At 56.9% G+C, this 13,108-nt stretch overlaps 1 protein-coding gene across 1 annotated transcript; it reads right to left on the bottom strand.

The window, feature by feature from the left end:
- Positions 1-1,832: 1,832 nt before the first annotated feature.
- On the bottom strand, positions 1,833-8,455 carry PYCR1 (pyrroline-5-carboxylate reductase 1). Its single transcript, XM_075904207.2, has 7 exons — positions 8,262-8,455; positions 7,265-7,335; positions 5,884-6,063; positions 4,695-4,916; positions 4,037-4,129; positions 3,520-3,683; positions 1,833-3,397 (listed from the first exon to the last, which is right to left on the bottom strand). The coding sequence occupies exons 1-7, from the start codon at positions 8,326-8,328 to the stop codon at positions 3,235-3,237; spliced, it is 960 nt and encodes a 319-aa protein (XP_075760322.1). The 5' UTR covers positions 8,329-8,455; the 3' UTR covers positions 1,833-3,234.
- Positions 8,456-13,108: the final 4,653 nt, after the last annotated feature.

Raw genomic sequence — 13,108 nt, 5'->3', positions numbered from 1 at the left:
GGCCTGCCGGGCCCAGCACATCTCTAGGTAACAGCTTAGTCAGGGAAAAAGCCCTTGCCCCCATGTCAGAAGGCTCTGTCCATCATGTCCCACCCAGTACCTCTCTCACCATCAGGCAACCTGCCCCAAGCAGCACCACCTGTGAGCCGGACGGTGCTCCGCGAAGGCAGGGTGCAAGGGTCTACCCTGCTGGCCAGTCAATCCCCCAGGGGCCACACTGAAACCCTCCCTCCCTACCGGAGCCCCAGGGCTACCAGACCTGGCTTGGGCTCAGTGTTCATGTGGCATCTCAGCCCCTTTGCCACTGCCAGGCTTTCTGCAGAGCCCGGCCTCCCCCCCTTAGGACGTTCTTCAGAAACTCAGTCACCCACGCTGGGCCCTTCGGGCCTGTAGTCAGGACTCTCCTGAGGAAACGAGCTCTATCCTAGCCTGGGGGGCTCAGCGCTTGCGCCTGCTCTTTGTCCAGGGCCCAGGTACTTGCCTTGACATACAGCTACTGACTTCACAGCTTTTGCTGTGCTGTGGGTCCCGCTGCTAGACAGCGCAGGAGTGGTGGGAACAGCCGGAGCCAGCGCCTCCCCCGGGGAGCGTGGGCGATTTATGTCAAGCCAAACAAGTAAAGGGGCTTTGGGGAGCTGCTCACTTGAAGGGACGGGCTGGTGATAAAAGGGCCCTGAGAACGTCTCGTCTTGTGCAGGGATAATCAGCTCACACCCAGGCCCTGGGCGAGCAGGGCTATTGTAAGACCCATTCGCATGGCGTGTGCGAGATGTACAGGGTCAGACAGGGACTGGCCACCTCGCACTGCATCAGAGCACTGCCCCGTCTGTAGCTAATTGGGCGCCATCGACAGCCCAGCCCACGGCCACACTGTACAACGTGCCTTGCCACACAAGTCCTCTCTCCGAGGCGTCCCCCCCGCCCCAGCATCTCCTCAGCAGCCTCGCTTTGCTGGCTCCACACTTCAGAGCTGCTGAGACGGCAGGGAGGAAACGCTGACACAGGAAAGAGGGTTTTGCAGCTGCTGCTGGTGTAGGTGCCTGTGCTGGTGCTAAAGCAAGTCCCAGCGGAGTGTGGGGCCTGTGACGTGCCGCTCCCCAGACTGGCCCAGCAGCCACCTGTGCACTGGCTGGAACCGGATGTTTTATAGCACCGGGGGTGCTGCGGAAACAGGACCTGGGCTCCGGCCCCAGGAACTTCCAATCCAGCAGTGCTGGCGGAAGAGGCTGGGAGGGACACGGCAACACGCAGGAATGGGGGTGACGTGCTGGGTAAAGCATGACGGCCATGTTCCCACCCAGGGGAGCCAGCAGTAGCTGCACAGGCGGAGGGGGACAATTAAGCCAGACCCAGCCAAAGTTCTGAACGGGGCCGGGGGGCACCTCTCTGTGGGGAGCAGGCCAACGTCCAGCGCAGGCTAAGTAGGGCTCCCCCACAGGGCAGCGCCTCTTGGAACACCCCTTTCCGAGGCCTATGATGGCCACGCACAGGGACGGGGTAGGTTGCACTGCTGCCCTTCCACCATGCAGCCAGCTCTGCCTGTGCTCCCCCCCCCGCCACTCTGCTCCCTGGCTGCGAGGCCAGCTACCGGCACAAAGCCTGGGCCAGATGCTCACCTGAAAGCCCCACCCTGGCCCATTTCAGCCCAAAGGGCTTCCTTAAGGACAGAGCTAATGAACCTGTGAGGGCCCAGGAGCCAGGGGAAGAGCAGAGCTGGCCATCTCCCACCTTAGGAATTAGCCTCCACTGAAAAGAAACCCTCCCTGTGGCAAACGCCCCCCGGCCAAGCTGGGGAGGCTGGTGACAGCTGGGACACACTGAATCCACCCAGCTCATGCTCACCATAGGCAGAGGATCAAAGTTTATTCTGAAGAGGGACAAGGAGCATGTGTGATTCAGCAACAGCAGCCCACACGGCTCTGCTAGCAGGAGCCAGGGCAGCAAGAAAGCCTCTGTCCTTGTAACAGCACCAGCACATCTCTGCCAGGTGCCCAGCCGGGCCCAGCGCTCTGCAGACATCCCTGCTGAGGCTCAGCCCAGCCCCCTCCCCTCAGTCGCAGCAGGGTGGGCTGGTCTGAGCTGAGCCATGTCTGCGTAACTCTCTCCAGAGGCCCCTCTGCTCTACCTGCACGCCGGGTCTGTGCACCGAAGCCTGGCCCAGGAGGCTCCGCAACACCAGACTGTAATCCTCAGCCTGAGACAGAAGCCAAGGGCCGGGGGAGGAGACCACCCCGTGCGTGAAGTGCTGCCATCACCCCAGCCTGATCAGTGCCAGGCTCATCAGCCAGAGCAAGAACAACGCTGGCGCATGCAGACACCCCCCGGGAATCCAGGGAAGAAATGGCCTCGCACGTTTGTCCGCTCAGGTCACTGCCGGGCCTGCTGGCTTCCAAGGCACCAGGCACAGGGAGGGCAGGGGCTGTTGCAGGCCCCATGCAAGTACCAGAGTCTCCATAGGACGGGGGTGGTTCCTGCAGGGGACCCTCATGTAGGTCAGACCTGGTTTCAGGCCCCCTTCCCCTTTCTGACCTTAGGGCATGCGAAGGAGGGAAAGCCTCTCAGACACAGGCTGATGGGGGGCAGTGCCGGGACCGGACCCTGCGTGGGCGGGTGTTGGGGCATTTGGAGCAGCTCACCCCGGCGGGGGCTGAAAGGGAAGAAGTGGCTGGACCCCAACAGCGTTCAGCAGGGGGTGTTCAGGTGGCCTGGACTGCAAGTCCCGCCAGGCACAGGCAGAGACCCCTGCTCCAAGGGCTGCACCAGGCAGCTACTGCAGAGGATTCTGCCCACGGTGGAAGCAGGGCAGCTGCTCCCTTGGGTCCTTGTGGAAGGAAGCGCTCAGCCCAAGCCCAGCCCCATGCAGAGGGGCAGCTTCCTCTCTGGTTGAAGAAGAAAAGGAGATGGGAGCCCAAGCCCCGCTCAAAGCTTCAGAGCCAAGTAGCAGCACGATACCCCTTACAATAAGCCCCTCCCAACAGACTGTCAAGGGGGAGGCTGGCACGTCCCCCACGGCCAGCAGTGCCAGCGCCAGAGCAAGCCCTCTCCCCGGGGCAGGAAGTGCTAGAGCCAGTGGCCCACCCCCACCTGGACACTACAGGCTTTGTTCCCGCTCCCCCGAGCTGCTGCAGGCCCAGAGCCAGGCAAGGGGCTGGCAGCACCTCAGGCTAGAGCTTGCCCCGGCACAGTGAGAAGCAAGAACGTGCGAGGGAGCCGGTGCCTGGCAGTCTCATCCTGTCAGTTCTTCTTGCTGCTGGGCGCCCGGCTGCTGCTGAACAGACTGACTTTGTTGGCAGAGGTCATGGAAACGGAGGGAGACTCCAGTTTCACCTTATCCAGAAGGGTCTTCTTGATGGCTGCCGGGGAGACCTTCTCCTGGTCCGCCAGGTGCTGCAGCTCCCTGCAGGAAGAGCCTGGTGGTCAGTGGCCCAGCAGAACCGCAGAGGCAGTGGCAGCTTCGGGGCAGCAGAGCCCCACAGGCCTCCTAGCCACCCCACACCAGCGAGGCCTTACACAGCTCACCTGGTGCGGATGCAGGAGGCCTCCACGGCGTTGATGAGCAGGGAGCGGAAGCCTCCACTCTCCAGGAAGTGCAGGGCATAGATGGTGGCTCCGCCCGGGGAGCAGACATTGTCCTTCAGCTGCCCAGGGTGCTGCTCAGAGTCCAGCAGCATTTTGGCAGCGCCCTGCCGCAGGGAGGGAGGGAAAGCGCATCAGAAATAGGAGCAGGAAGCCTCCCCCCCCCCCCCCGAGCCAAGTTCCCGTCCCCGTTGCTGCTTGGCTGCTATGGGCAATGGGCCCTTTCTCACATTTGCGGGGCTGCCAGAAACCCAGCTCAGAGCTGCCAGTCTGTAGAGGAGCAAAGGCCTTGCTCTTCCCTTCCCCTCCCCCGAGTCATCAGCCCCACCAATAATCTCAGGGCAATTCCACCCAGAAAGAGTCACGTGAATCCGCTGCCCGCATGGGTCTGATCTGAGCTCGGTGCTTCCTGGCTGGGCCAGACGAGAACTGAACGAAGTCTGGAAGAGAAGATACTGACCAGTAAGGCCTGGGCTCCAAGTCGGACAGCCAGCCTGCGGGGAAGCCCCATCTTCACCCCACCATCTGCCAGAGCATCCAGGGCCGTGAATGCCTGAGAGGAGAAAGCCCGACAGTGATTGTGAGGTTTGGCTCCGAGGTGTGTCTGTCAGGCTGCGGCACTCCGGGGGGGAGGAGTGCCCAAGGCTCTGGGACCACTTGGGATTGCTACAAATCTCTGCTCATTCAGGACAAGCTCTGAGCAAGTGACGATGCCAGACTGGGCAGCCGGGAACTCTCAGGCTCCCCAGCACATGCTGCAAACCCCCCAAGAGGGCCTCAGCCTACAGGGCCCAGCTATTCCACCCTCAACCTCAGGGAACCTGCTGACAAGCAGCCCACCCGGCACCTGCTCTGGTGACATGCCCACTAGGAACTGGACAGAACCCGCACTCGATACTCGGAGGCCAAGCCCAGTCTGGCTGTTAGACTCACTGATGAGCTGGCCTAGCTTTGAATGGAGACACCTGCAAGTTACTGGCAATCCAGGTGATCACACATTCAAATCTACACCCTCAGTCAAGTCTGCAGCCTAAACCGATCCCAATGGAAGCTGTGGGCAAGTTCCCAGCCCCAGTGTTCTCCACTCAACTGGCCTGACTCAAGGAAGCAGCACCTACATAAGCAGGGCCACTCCCACTGAGTCCTGTCACAGCATCGATTAGGTCCTCTTCCACCTCAGTGCAGAAGCCCACGCTGGCCATCAGCTGTTCCAGAAGCTTCCCATCTTCCACATCTGCATGAGTCCCTGTGGCATAGACGGTGGCACCTTCTCGCACGATCACAGGTGTGTTAGTCATGCACCTGATCACTTTTGGGGTGGGGCAGAAGGCAGAGAGTTTCTTCGGATGGGAAAGGGTTGGGGGACAGAAAGGGAGGAAGAGAGACAGACCCAGAGTCAGCACCTCTACATCTGGAGAAGCCAGAGGTACCGTGTCCTCACCCCATCCCTAGGCACTTCTGCAGGATGCACATCAGGATTCCCTGCTGAGCCTTTGCCAAGGGGACAAACCCTTAATGCAACGTCCCCTAGAGCACTGGACACAGCCTGCCCATCCCTTGCTAGCAGCAGCATCATCCACACAGTCCAGCCCCTGTGGTCTCCATGGGGCAGCTCTCTCCTATAGTATAATGAGCCTCCCTGAATACAGAGGGGCTGTCAGCTTTCAGCAGGGGAAAAAAAGGCCCATTCAGGTTTCATATGATTATGGGAATGGTCAGGGACGGACGATGCCAAGGTCCTATTGACATAGACCCGGGCATTCTAGGACAGTCCAGCAGAAGAGGGACTGGAAAACAGATGGGTCTCCTTACTGGAGTAAGGGGGATTCTTTGGTGGTCATAGGCCCGGACAGCCCTAGAGCCCTCTGCAGGAAAGGGACATTCAATCGGTGTAGCTGGAATCCATAGCACTCTGGCTATGACTATCCAGACTGCTCCTTACAGCTCACTACAGCCGGGGCAAAAGTCAGAGACTGTTTTAGCTTATCCAGGGTATGATCAGGAGAGAGAAACGTGGCTGAGTGCAACCTTTGCTCCTCTAAAAAACGGCTGCAGCCCAGGAATGGGCCGGAGTTTCGTGGGACCTGTTGTGCTCTCCGTGCCAGAAATAAAAACTGTATTCAACAAGCCAGTCTCAATGCCAGGCACCCAGAGGCCCCAACTCTCTCTGGGGAAAGCTTTCTAGAGTTGAAGTACCTTGACTTCAAGAAGCTTCAGGTGCACATCAATCACAACGCATGAGTAGCCTGTAGTCCTAACCTCCCGCCCTTTGATACCATCACTGCTGCTAAGCACACTACTTCTCACCTTCTCAATGGAGCTGATAGTGACACCAGCAGCACATGAGACCACGATATGGCGATTCTCTATGTCTGAGCCAATTTCGTCCAGAATGAAGGGGATGATGGGAGGTTTCACAGCCAGGAACAGAACGTCGCTGTTTTTAACTGTTTCCTTGTTACTTATAGTGAAGTTTACACCTATTTTCTGGAATGATTTGAAAGTTACACAGCAGCAACACTTCATTCCGAGAACTGCCTTGTATTCTCGGCTCTTAGAAACACAGGGCCAGACTAGCTCAGGAGAGAGCACAGCAGTAACCCAGTAAGAACAGGACAGTTTGTTTTTTTAGTTACCAAAGGGAAAAGAAACAAAGTTACATCCCCAGCCTTTGGCTCTGATCAGTTCTACATGGCACTTTCACTGTAGTGCAGTCTCACACCTGGAACATGCAACTCTTGACTCTAGTTGTACCTTTAGATGCCCACAGTGGTTCTGCATTGGCTTCTTGTGGCAAAGTTTTTTTGCCCAAAAGATGGGAACCACCCACCTTTCCTGACTCTGTGTCCACTGCTGGAAATAACTGAACCCAATTGCCAGTGGCAGGAACATAAGAACATAAGAACGGCCGTACTGGGTCAGACCAAAGGTCCATCTAGTCCAGTAGCCTGTCTGCCAACAGTGGCCAACACCAGGTGCCCCAGAGAGGGTGGACCGAAGACAATGATCAGCAATTTGTCTCCTGCTATGCTCCTCCAGCCTCTGACAAACAGAGGCCAGGGACACCACTTCTATCCCCTGGCTAATAGCCTTTTATGGACCTAACCTCCATGAAATTATCTAGCTTCTCTTTAAACTCTGTTATAGTCCTAGCCTTCACAGTATCCTCTGGCAAGGAGTTCCACAGGTTGACTACATGCTGTGTGAAAAAGAACTTTCGCTTATCAGTTCTAAACCTGCTACCCATTAATTTCATTTTGTGTCCTCTAGTTCTTCTATTATGGGAACTAATAAATAACTTTTCTTTATCCGCCCTCTCCACACCACTCATGATTTTATATTCCTCTATCATATCCCCCCTCAGTCTCCAATTTTATAAACGGAAAAGTCCCAGTCGTTTTAACCTCTCTTCATATGGGACCTGTTTCAAACCCCTAATCATTTTAGTTGCCCTTTTCTGAACCCTTTCCAAGGCCAAAATATCTTTTTTGAGATGAGAAGACTACATCTGTACACAGTATTCAAGTCAGAGGCAAGAAGAATCAGACCCTGCCTGATTGAGCCAAGCAGAGAAAAAGACATGCAATACTGAATGCTGTACTCCTACTCATGACCACTGCAAACATGTTGGGATCTTTATGGGATTTCTGTAGGTAGGCATTTGGATTTTACAAACCCTAAAACTTACCCTCAGTCCAGATACAGTTGGGAGATCCGTGTCTGGGGAACTTGCTGTGATCTTATGAGCAGCCAAGATCCCTAGAAAAGGGGATAACTTCAGCTTAGGTTCCACGCATCCTGCTTACGCCACAGCTTCATAACTGTTATTTATCCAAGTTATTCTGAAGGTGATCATGCCCCAGTGTTTTTTTGTGTGACAGTACTGTCTCATACACAGTACCGGTACCTCCGGTCAGAGCTTATCTGGAGCATACTGGTACCTCTGTATGCAAATATCTGAGAGTCGGCTGGGCTGTGTCTCTTAAAAGAGCAATGCCAGCTCCACCCCAGCACCCTTAAAAAAAAACACCGACTGATCCCAATGGCTCTCTACTAATACACCATCTGCATTCTCAAGAACCCTGTGCCTTCAGCTGAAATACACACATTTGCATTAAATGAAGAAAAAACAGGGCTATGTAGCACTTTAAAGACTAACAAGATGGTTTATTAGGTGATGAGCTTTCGTGGGCCAGACCCACTTCCTCAGATCAAATTGTGGAAGAAAATTGTCACAACCATATATACCAAACGATATAATTTAAAAAAAATTAATTGTATCCTGTGGTCTATATGGTTGTGACAGTTTTCTTCCACAATTTGGTCTGAGGAAGTGGGTCTGGCCCACGAAAGCTCATCACCTAATAAACCATCTTGTTAGTCTTTAAAGTGCTACATAGCCCTGTAGTTTGTTTCAGCTACACCTGACTAACACGGCTGCATTTCTACCACTTAGCTACAGAAGGCAGTTTTAATTCACACCTCTCTGTTACCACGCACGGGGATACTTTGACACTAACGGGTCAGATTTAAGTTTTGCTTACGGCTTTTTCCAAGTTGTCTTTGCACTGCCTGGAGGGCTCGCACCCGTCAAGGGGTCTCCCCAGACCTTCCCTCCACCACTCGGCAGATTCCCTGCCCTGCTCCCGCTGTTACCCCAGGACAGAGGGATGGGCCGGACCCACCTGCCGCGGTGAAGCCCCGGGCCAGGGCGAAGGCGAGCTGCCCGGCTCCGATGAACCCCACGCTCATGGTGCACGCAGCCGGCGGCGGGACCCGAGGGGAGCCGCGTTACGCACCCGCCAGCGGCCCCAACCAGGCGCCCACGTGGCCGCTCCAGCAAAGGCGGAGGGACTGCCCCCCCCCCAAGCCGCGTGGCGCAGGGACGACGCAGCTGAGGCCGACCAATCCATGCGTGAGGGGGTGGTGGCACTCCTGACATTTGACCAATCGGAAGGAGGAGGCGGAGTCACCGCTCAGTCCGCGCCACCCATTGGGGCAACCTTTGTTTGCAATTGCATCATTCGCTTCCTACGAGGGCCGCGAGGGGTCATTGTGTCCCGGCATGCAATGCTCTAGCTTTACTGACGTAGGACCTGAGCAGCCTATGAGGCGCATCCTGGGCACAAGCTGCCTTCTGGGAAGTGTAGTGTCGGGGGAGGGCTCAGTGGCCGAGGGTTAACGCAGGGGTGGGCAATACATTCGGGGGGCGGGGAGGGAATACACTCCAAGATTTTGGGAAGTGGTGGAGGGCCAGCACATTAATGGAGGACTTCAGGGATGGAGGATGGGTGCAGAAGGGAGCTTGGGAGAAGGAATTGGGGTGCAGGAAGAAGAATAGGGTGGGGGGAGTTTGGGGGAAAGAGGCAGCTGTGACCTAGGGCAGGGAACTGGGGTGCAGGATTCTGGGATGTGACCTAGGGCAAGAAGGAATTGTGATCTGGGACAGGAGATTGGCGTGCCAGAAATGGGAGGGAGTATGGGTGCAAGAGGGGGCAGAGGGTTGGGAAAGGGAGGGGCTGGGGTACCAGAGGCAGGCTCTGGCTGGGAGGCACTTACCAGCAGAAACCTGAGGCAGGCTGTCTGCTGCAGGCTGCTCCACATGGCTCTGCTCCAGGCACGCGAGGAAGGGAGAGAGAAGGCTTCCTACACTGCCCCTGCTCCCTGCAAAAATTTTCAGCTCCTATTGGATGGAAACTGAGAGATTGGGAGCTAAGAGATTTTGCTGGGGTTGGGAACAGCATGAGAAGTTTTCCTTCTCCCTCCCCATCCGTCCAGAATGGAAAACAGCTGGCTTTTTAAAGTGTGAGCTTTTCTTTGCCTAGGCGTGTTGGCAAGATCCAGTGGTTTGGAGGGCCGAATCTAGCCTGCTGGTAGCCTCTTGCCCACCCCTGGGTTAACAGCACCAACAGGCTCTGGAACGTTCCAATAGTGTTCCCGCCTTTGGCCAGCGCACACAGGGTGCGTCATGGGGATACGCCTCCACACAGAGGCGCGAGGGGGCCTCAGTGGCTCTGAACAGATGGACACAGGGAGAGCCTGGCTCAGGCCACCTCAGGTCTGGATGGACAGGCAGACACAGGAAGTGCCTGGCTCAGGCCACCTCCAGTCTAGATGGACAGACAGACACAGGGACAGGTGGCTCAGGGCACCTCATGTCTAGACCAGTGTTTACTAAAGTGGTCCATGAAACCACTTTGAGAAACCTGCTAACTGGCTGCTCCGGTGCGTTTACTTACTGACACTGCAGCCACAGAGCCTCACAGCTCCCATTGTGGTCAAAGGGAGCGACTTGAGACGGGCCACTGCTTCCTGTGGCTCCCCTTGGTCACAAATGGCAAAACTGAGCCAATGGGAGCTGTGGGGCTCTGTGGCTGCAGTGTCAGTAAGTAAACACACCGGAGCGGCCAGTTAGCAGGTTTCTCAAAGTAATTTTCTGGATCACTTTGGGAAACACTGGTCTAGATAGACAGACAGGTGCAGGGAGGGCCTGCCTCAGGGTGCCTTGGGTCTAGACGGACAGATGGGTAGGGTTGCCAGATGGCTGAAAGAAAAATACCAAACACCCTCCCCCTCCACCAAAAAACCAACCCACCCCGGGGGGGGGGGGGGGGACCAAAGTTGTTGAGAAAAAAAAACCCAACAATCTCCAAGAACCTGGATCACTGCTAGCGGTTACCAGGTAATCGTTAAAAAAAAACAAAAAAAAACCCGAACATGCTTCATTGGGGGGGGCATCCAGGAAGGGAGCTGTGCTAGCCGGGAAGGGGGGGGGCCTGGAAACAGCTACGGGGGGCAGCAACAGGGCTGGCCGGGAGAGATGGGGGGGCCAACAGGAAGCAGGGCTTGTTGGGTGGAATGGGGCTGGCCGTGGGATATGGGGGGAGTAGCTGGAAGGGGGGGGCTGGCCGGGAGTAAGGAGGGGTGGGAAGCACAGCTGGGTGGGATCGGGGGCCGTGAGGGTGGCCGGGAGGAAGGGGGAGTGGGAAGCACAGCTGGCGGGGGTGGGGAGAGATGCAGCGGCGCTGGCCAGGGGAGACAAGGAAGAGGAACAGGCCGGCGGAAAGCCGAGCTGGGGGGGCAGTGCAGGAGGGCTGGCCAGGGAAGATCAGGAGGGGAAGTTGGGGAGAACCGGCCGGCCGGGAAGGGTGGGGGTGAGCAAATTGGCCGGCGGGGAGCCAATCAGAAAATTACACATGTCCAGTATTTTCTGATTTTTTTTTTTACCGGCTAGAGCGTGCAAATACCGGACTGTCCAGTACAATACCAGACACCTGGCAACCCTACAGACAGGTGAAGAGAGGGCCTTGCTTAGGGCACCTCAGGTCTAGACAGACAGATGAACACAAGGACAGTTGACTCAGGGCACCTCTGGTCTAGATGGATGGATGGATGCAGGCAGTGCCTTGCTCAGGCCACTGTGGGTCTAGACAGACGGATGCAGGGAGGGCCTGGCTCAGGGCACCTCAGACCGAGAGGGACAGTTGAACACAGCTATCAGGGTGATGCTGTAATATGTGACAGAGAAAAGGTCAACCGTTAGGCAGATCAGGTGAGTGTAAATATGGGATAGCTACACTTGGTCAGAGCAGCAGCCCAGACTCTTACTATGATGAGGGCAAGGGCCCACACCAGGACTCATGTCATCTCATATTTGGACACTCGGGAATTCGTTGTGATTAGCAGTTTTGAAAGGAGATTGTTGACACCCTGTTTGGACATTATCTTTCTTGGGAGCACTTTGGCAATTTTGCTTGGCAGGGAGCTAGTGCCAGAAGGATCCTCAATGTGTTCACCCCATCACTTGCTGAAACACTAGAGGAGGAAGAACCTGCTAGTCATTCACCCAGATCCTACCACTTATATACAGTGCCCTTGTTAAGTGGGAGAAATGATAAGGCTGCAGAGGGGTTCCCTAAGGATACTAGACCTTCTGTTTGAGTCCTGTGACAGCCAGCATCTATTGTCTGGTGGCATGTTTTAATTAATCAAAGGACCCAGTTTAGGTGAACCAAACAATAACCAATTTATGAAGGGTAAATTTACAAATTAGGGGATTTGGGGGCAGGGGGGTAATAGTAATTAAAAAAAACACACAATAAATGGTACAGTAATCAATTGCCCAAAACCCACAAGGAAAAGCAACATTTTGGCTGAGTCCAATTGGTATGGTACGTATAATAACAAAAGTTTATAGCAACCTTCTTGATATTTCCCAGACGGTTGCTCAGGACCTCAAATCTTGCGGCTCACCGAGAGCTTTGAGAGAGGAGCACTGAGGAGAGCCCTTGGAGTCCTCTTCTGTGTGATGATGGTGAGTAGCAGCCAGGGAGGCTGGCGATGGTCTTCAGTGGAGTCTTCTGTACGGCTGCAGCAGCTGTCTTGTTCTGGAGTCCGATGATCTGTAAGGAAAACCCCGCGCACACAGCCACTAGGATGGGCAGCCCCGAACTGTCTGGCTATTGGACTTTTATGCCCTCTTAGGTAGGAGATCCTGCAGCGTCCGCCCCTCTAAGGAGTCCGCCCCCTAGGGAAACTCCAGAGCGCCCGCCTCTGTAGGGAGATCCCGCAGCATCCCGCAGCGCCCACCCCTCTAGGGAGACCCCGCAGTGTCCGTCCCTCTAGGGAGACCCCGCAGTGTCCGTCCCTCTAGGGAGACCCCGCAGCGCCCGCCCCTCTAGGGAGACCCCGCAGCATCCGCCCCTCTAGGGAGACCCCGCAGTGTCCGTCCCTCTTGGGAGACCCTGCAGCGCCCGCCCCTGTAGGGAGACCCCGCAGCGCCCGCCCCTCTAGGGAGACCCCGCAGTGTCCGTCCCTCTTGGGAGACCCTGCAGCGCCTGCCCCTCTAGGGAGACCCCGCAGTGTCCGTCCCTCTAGGGAGACCCCGCAGTGTCCGTCCCTCTAGGGAGACCCCGCAGCGCCCGCCCCTCTAGGGAGACCCCGCAGTGTCCGTCCCTCTTGGGAGACCCTGCAGCGCCCGCCCCTGTAGGGAGACCCCGCAGCATCCGCCCCTCTAGGGAGACCCCGCAGTGCCCACCCCTCTAGGGAGACCCTGCAGCGCCTGCCCCTCTTGGGAGACCCCGCAGTGTCCGTCCCTCTAGGGAGACCCCGCAGTGTCCGTCCCTCTAGGGAGACCCTGCAGCGTCCACCCCTGTAGGGAGACCCCGCAGCATCCGCCCCTCTAGGGAGACCCCGCAGCATCCGCCCCTCTAGGGAGACCCCGCAGTGTCCGTCCCTCTTGGGAGACCCTGCAGCGCCCGCCCCTGTAGGGAGACCCCGCAGCATCCGCCCCTCTAGGGAGACCCTGCAGCGCCTGCCCCTCTAGGGAGACCCCGCAGTGTCCGTCCCTCTAGGGAGACCCTGCAGCGCCCGCCCCTGTAGGGAGACCCCGCAGCATCCGCCCCTCTAGGGAGACCCCGCAGCATCCGCCCCTCTAGGGAGACCCCGCAGCATCCGCCCCTTTAGGGAGACCCCGCAGTGCCCGTCCCTCTAGGGAGACCCCGCAGCGCCCGCCCCTCTAGGGAGACCCCGC

Source organism: Pelodiscus sinensis, chromosome 20, assembly GCF_052426305.1.
Source record: "Pelodiscus sinensis isolate ZL-2025 chromosome 20, ASM5242630v1, whole genome shotgun sequence".
Taxonomy (NCBI): domain Eukaryota; kingdom Metazoa; phylum Chordata; order Testudines; family Trionychidae; genus Pelodiscus; species Pelodiscus sinensis.
The sequence above is the reverse complement of the archived record's forward strand: the minus strand, read 5'-3'. Positions and strand labels throughout refer to the sequence as shown.

Bases quoted from the DNA above. Each gene is read 5' to 3' on its own strand.
- PYCR1 (XM_075904207.2), bottom strand. From the start codon at position 8,328: ATGAGCGTGGGGTTCATCGGAGCCGGGCAGCTCGCCTTCGCCCTGGCC. The intron at 6,064-7,264 runs GTAAGTTTTAGG...AAATCATTCCAG, and splicing joins CAACTGTATCTGGACTGAGG to AAAATAGGTGTAAACTTCAC. The intron at 3,684-4,036 runs GTCAGTATCTTC...TCCCTGCGGCAG, and splicing joins TTGGAGCCCAGGCCTTACTG to GGCGCTGCCAAAATGCTGCT.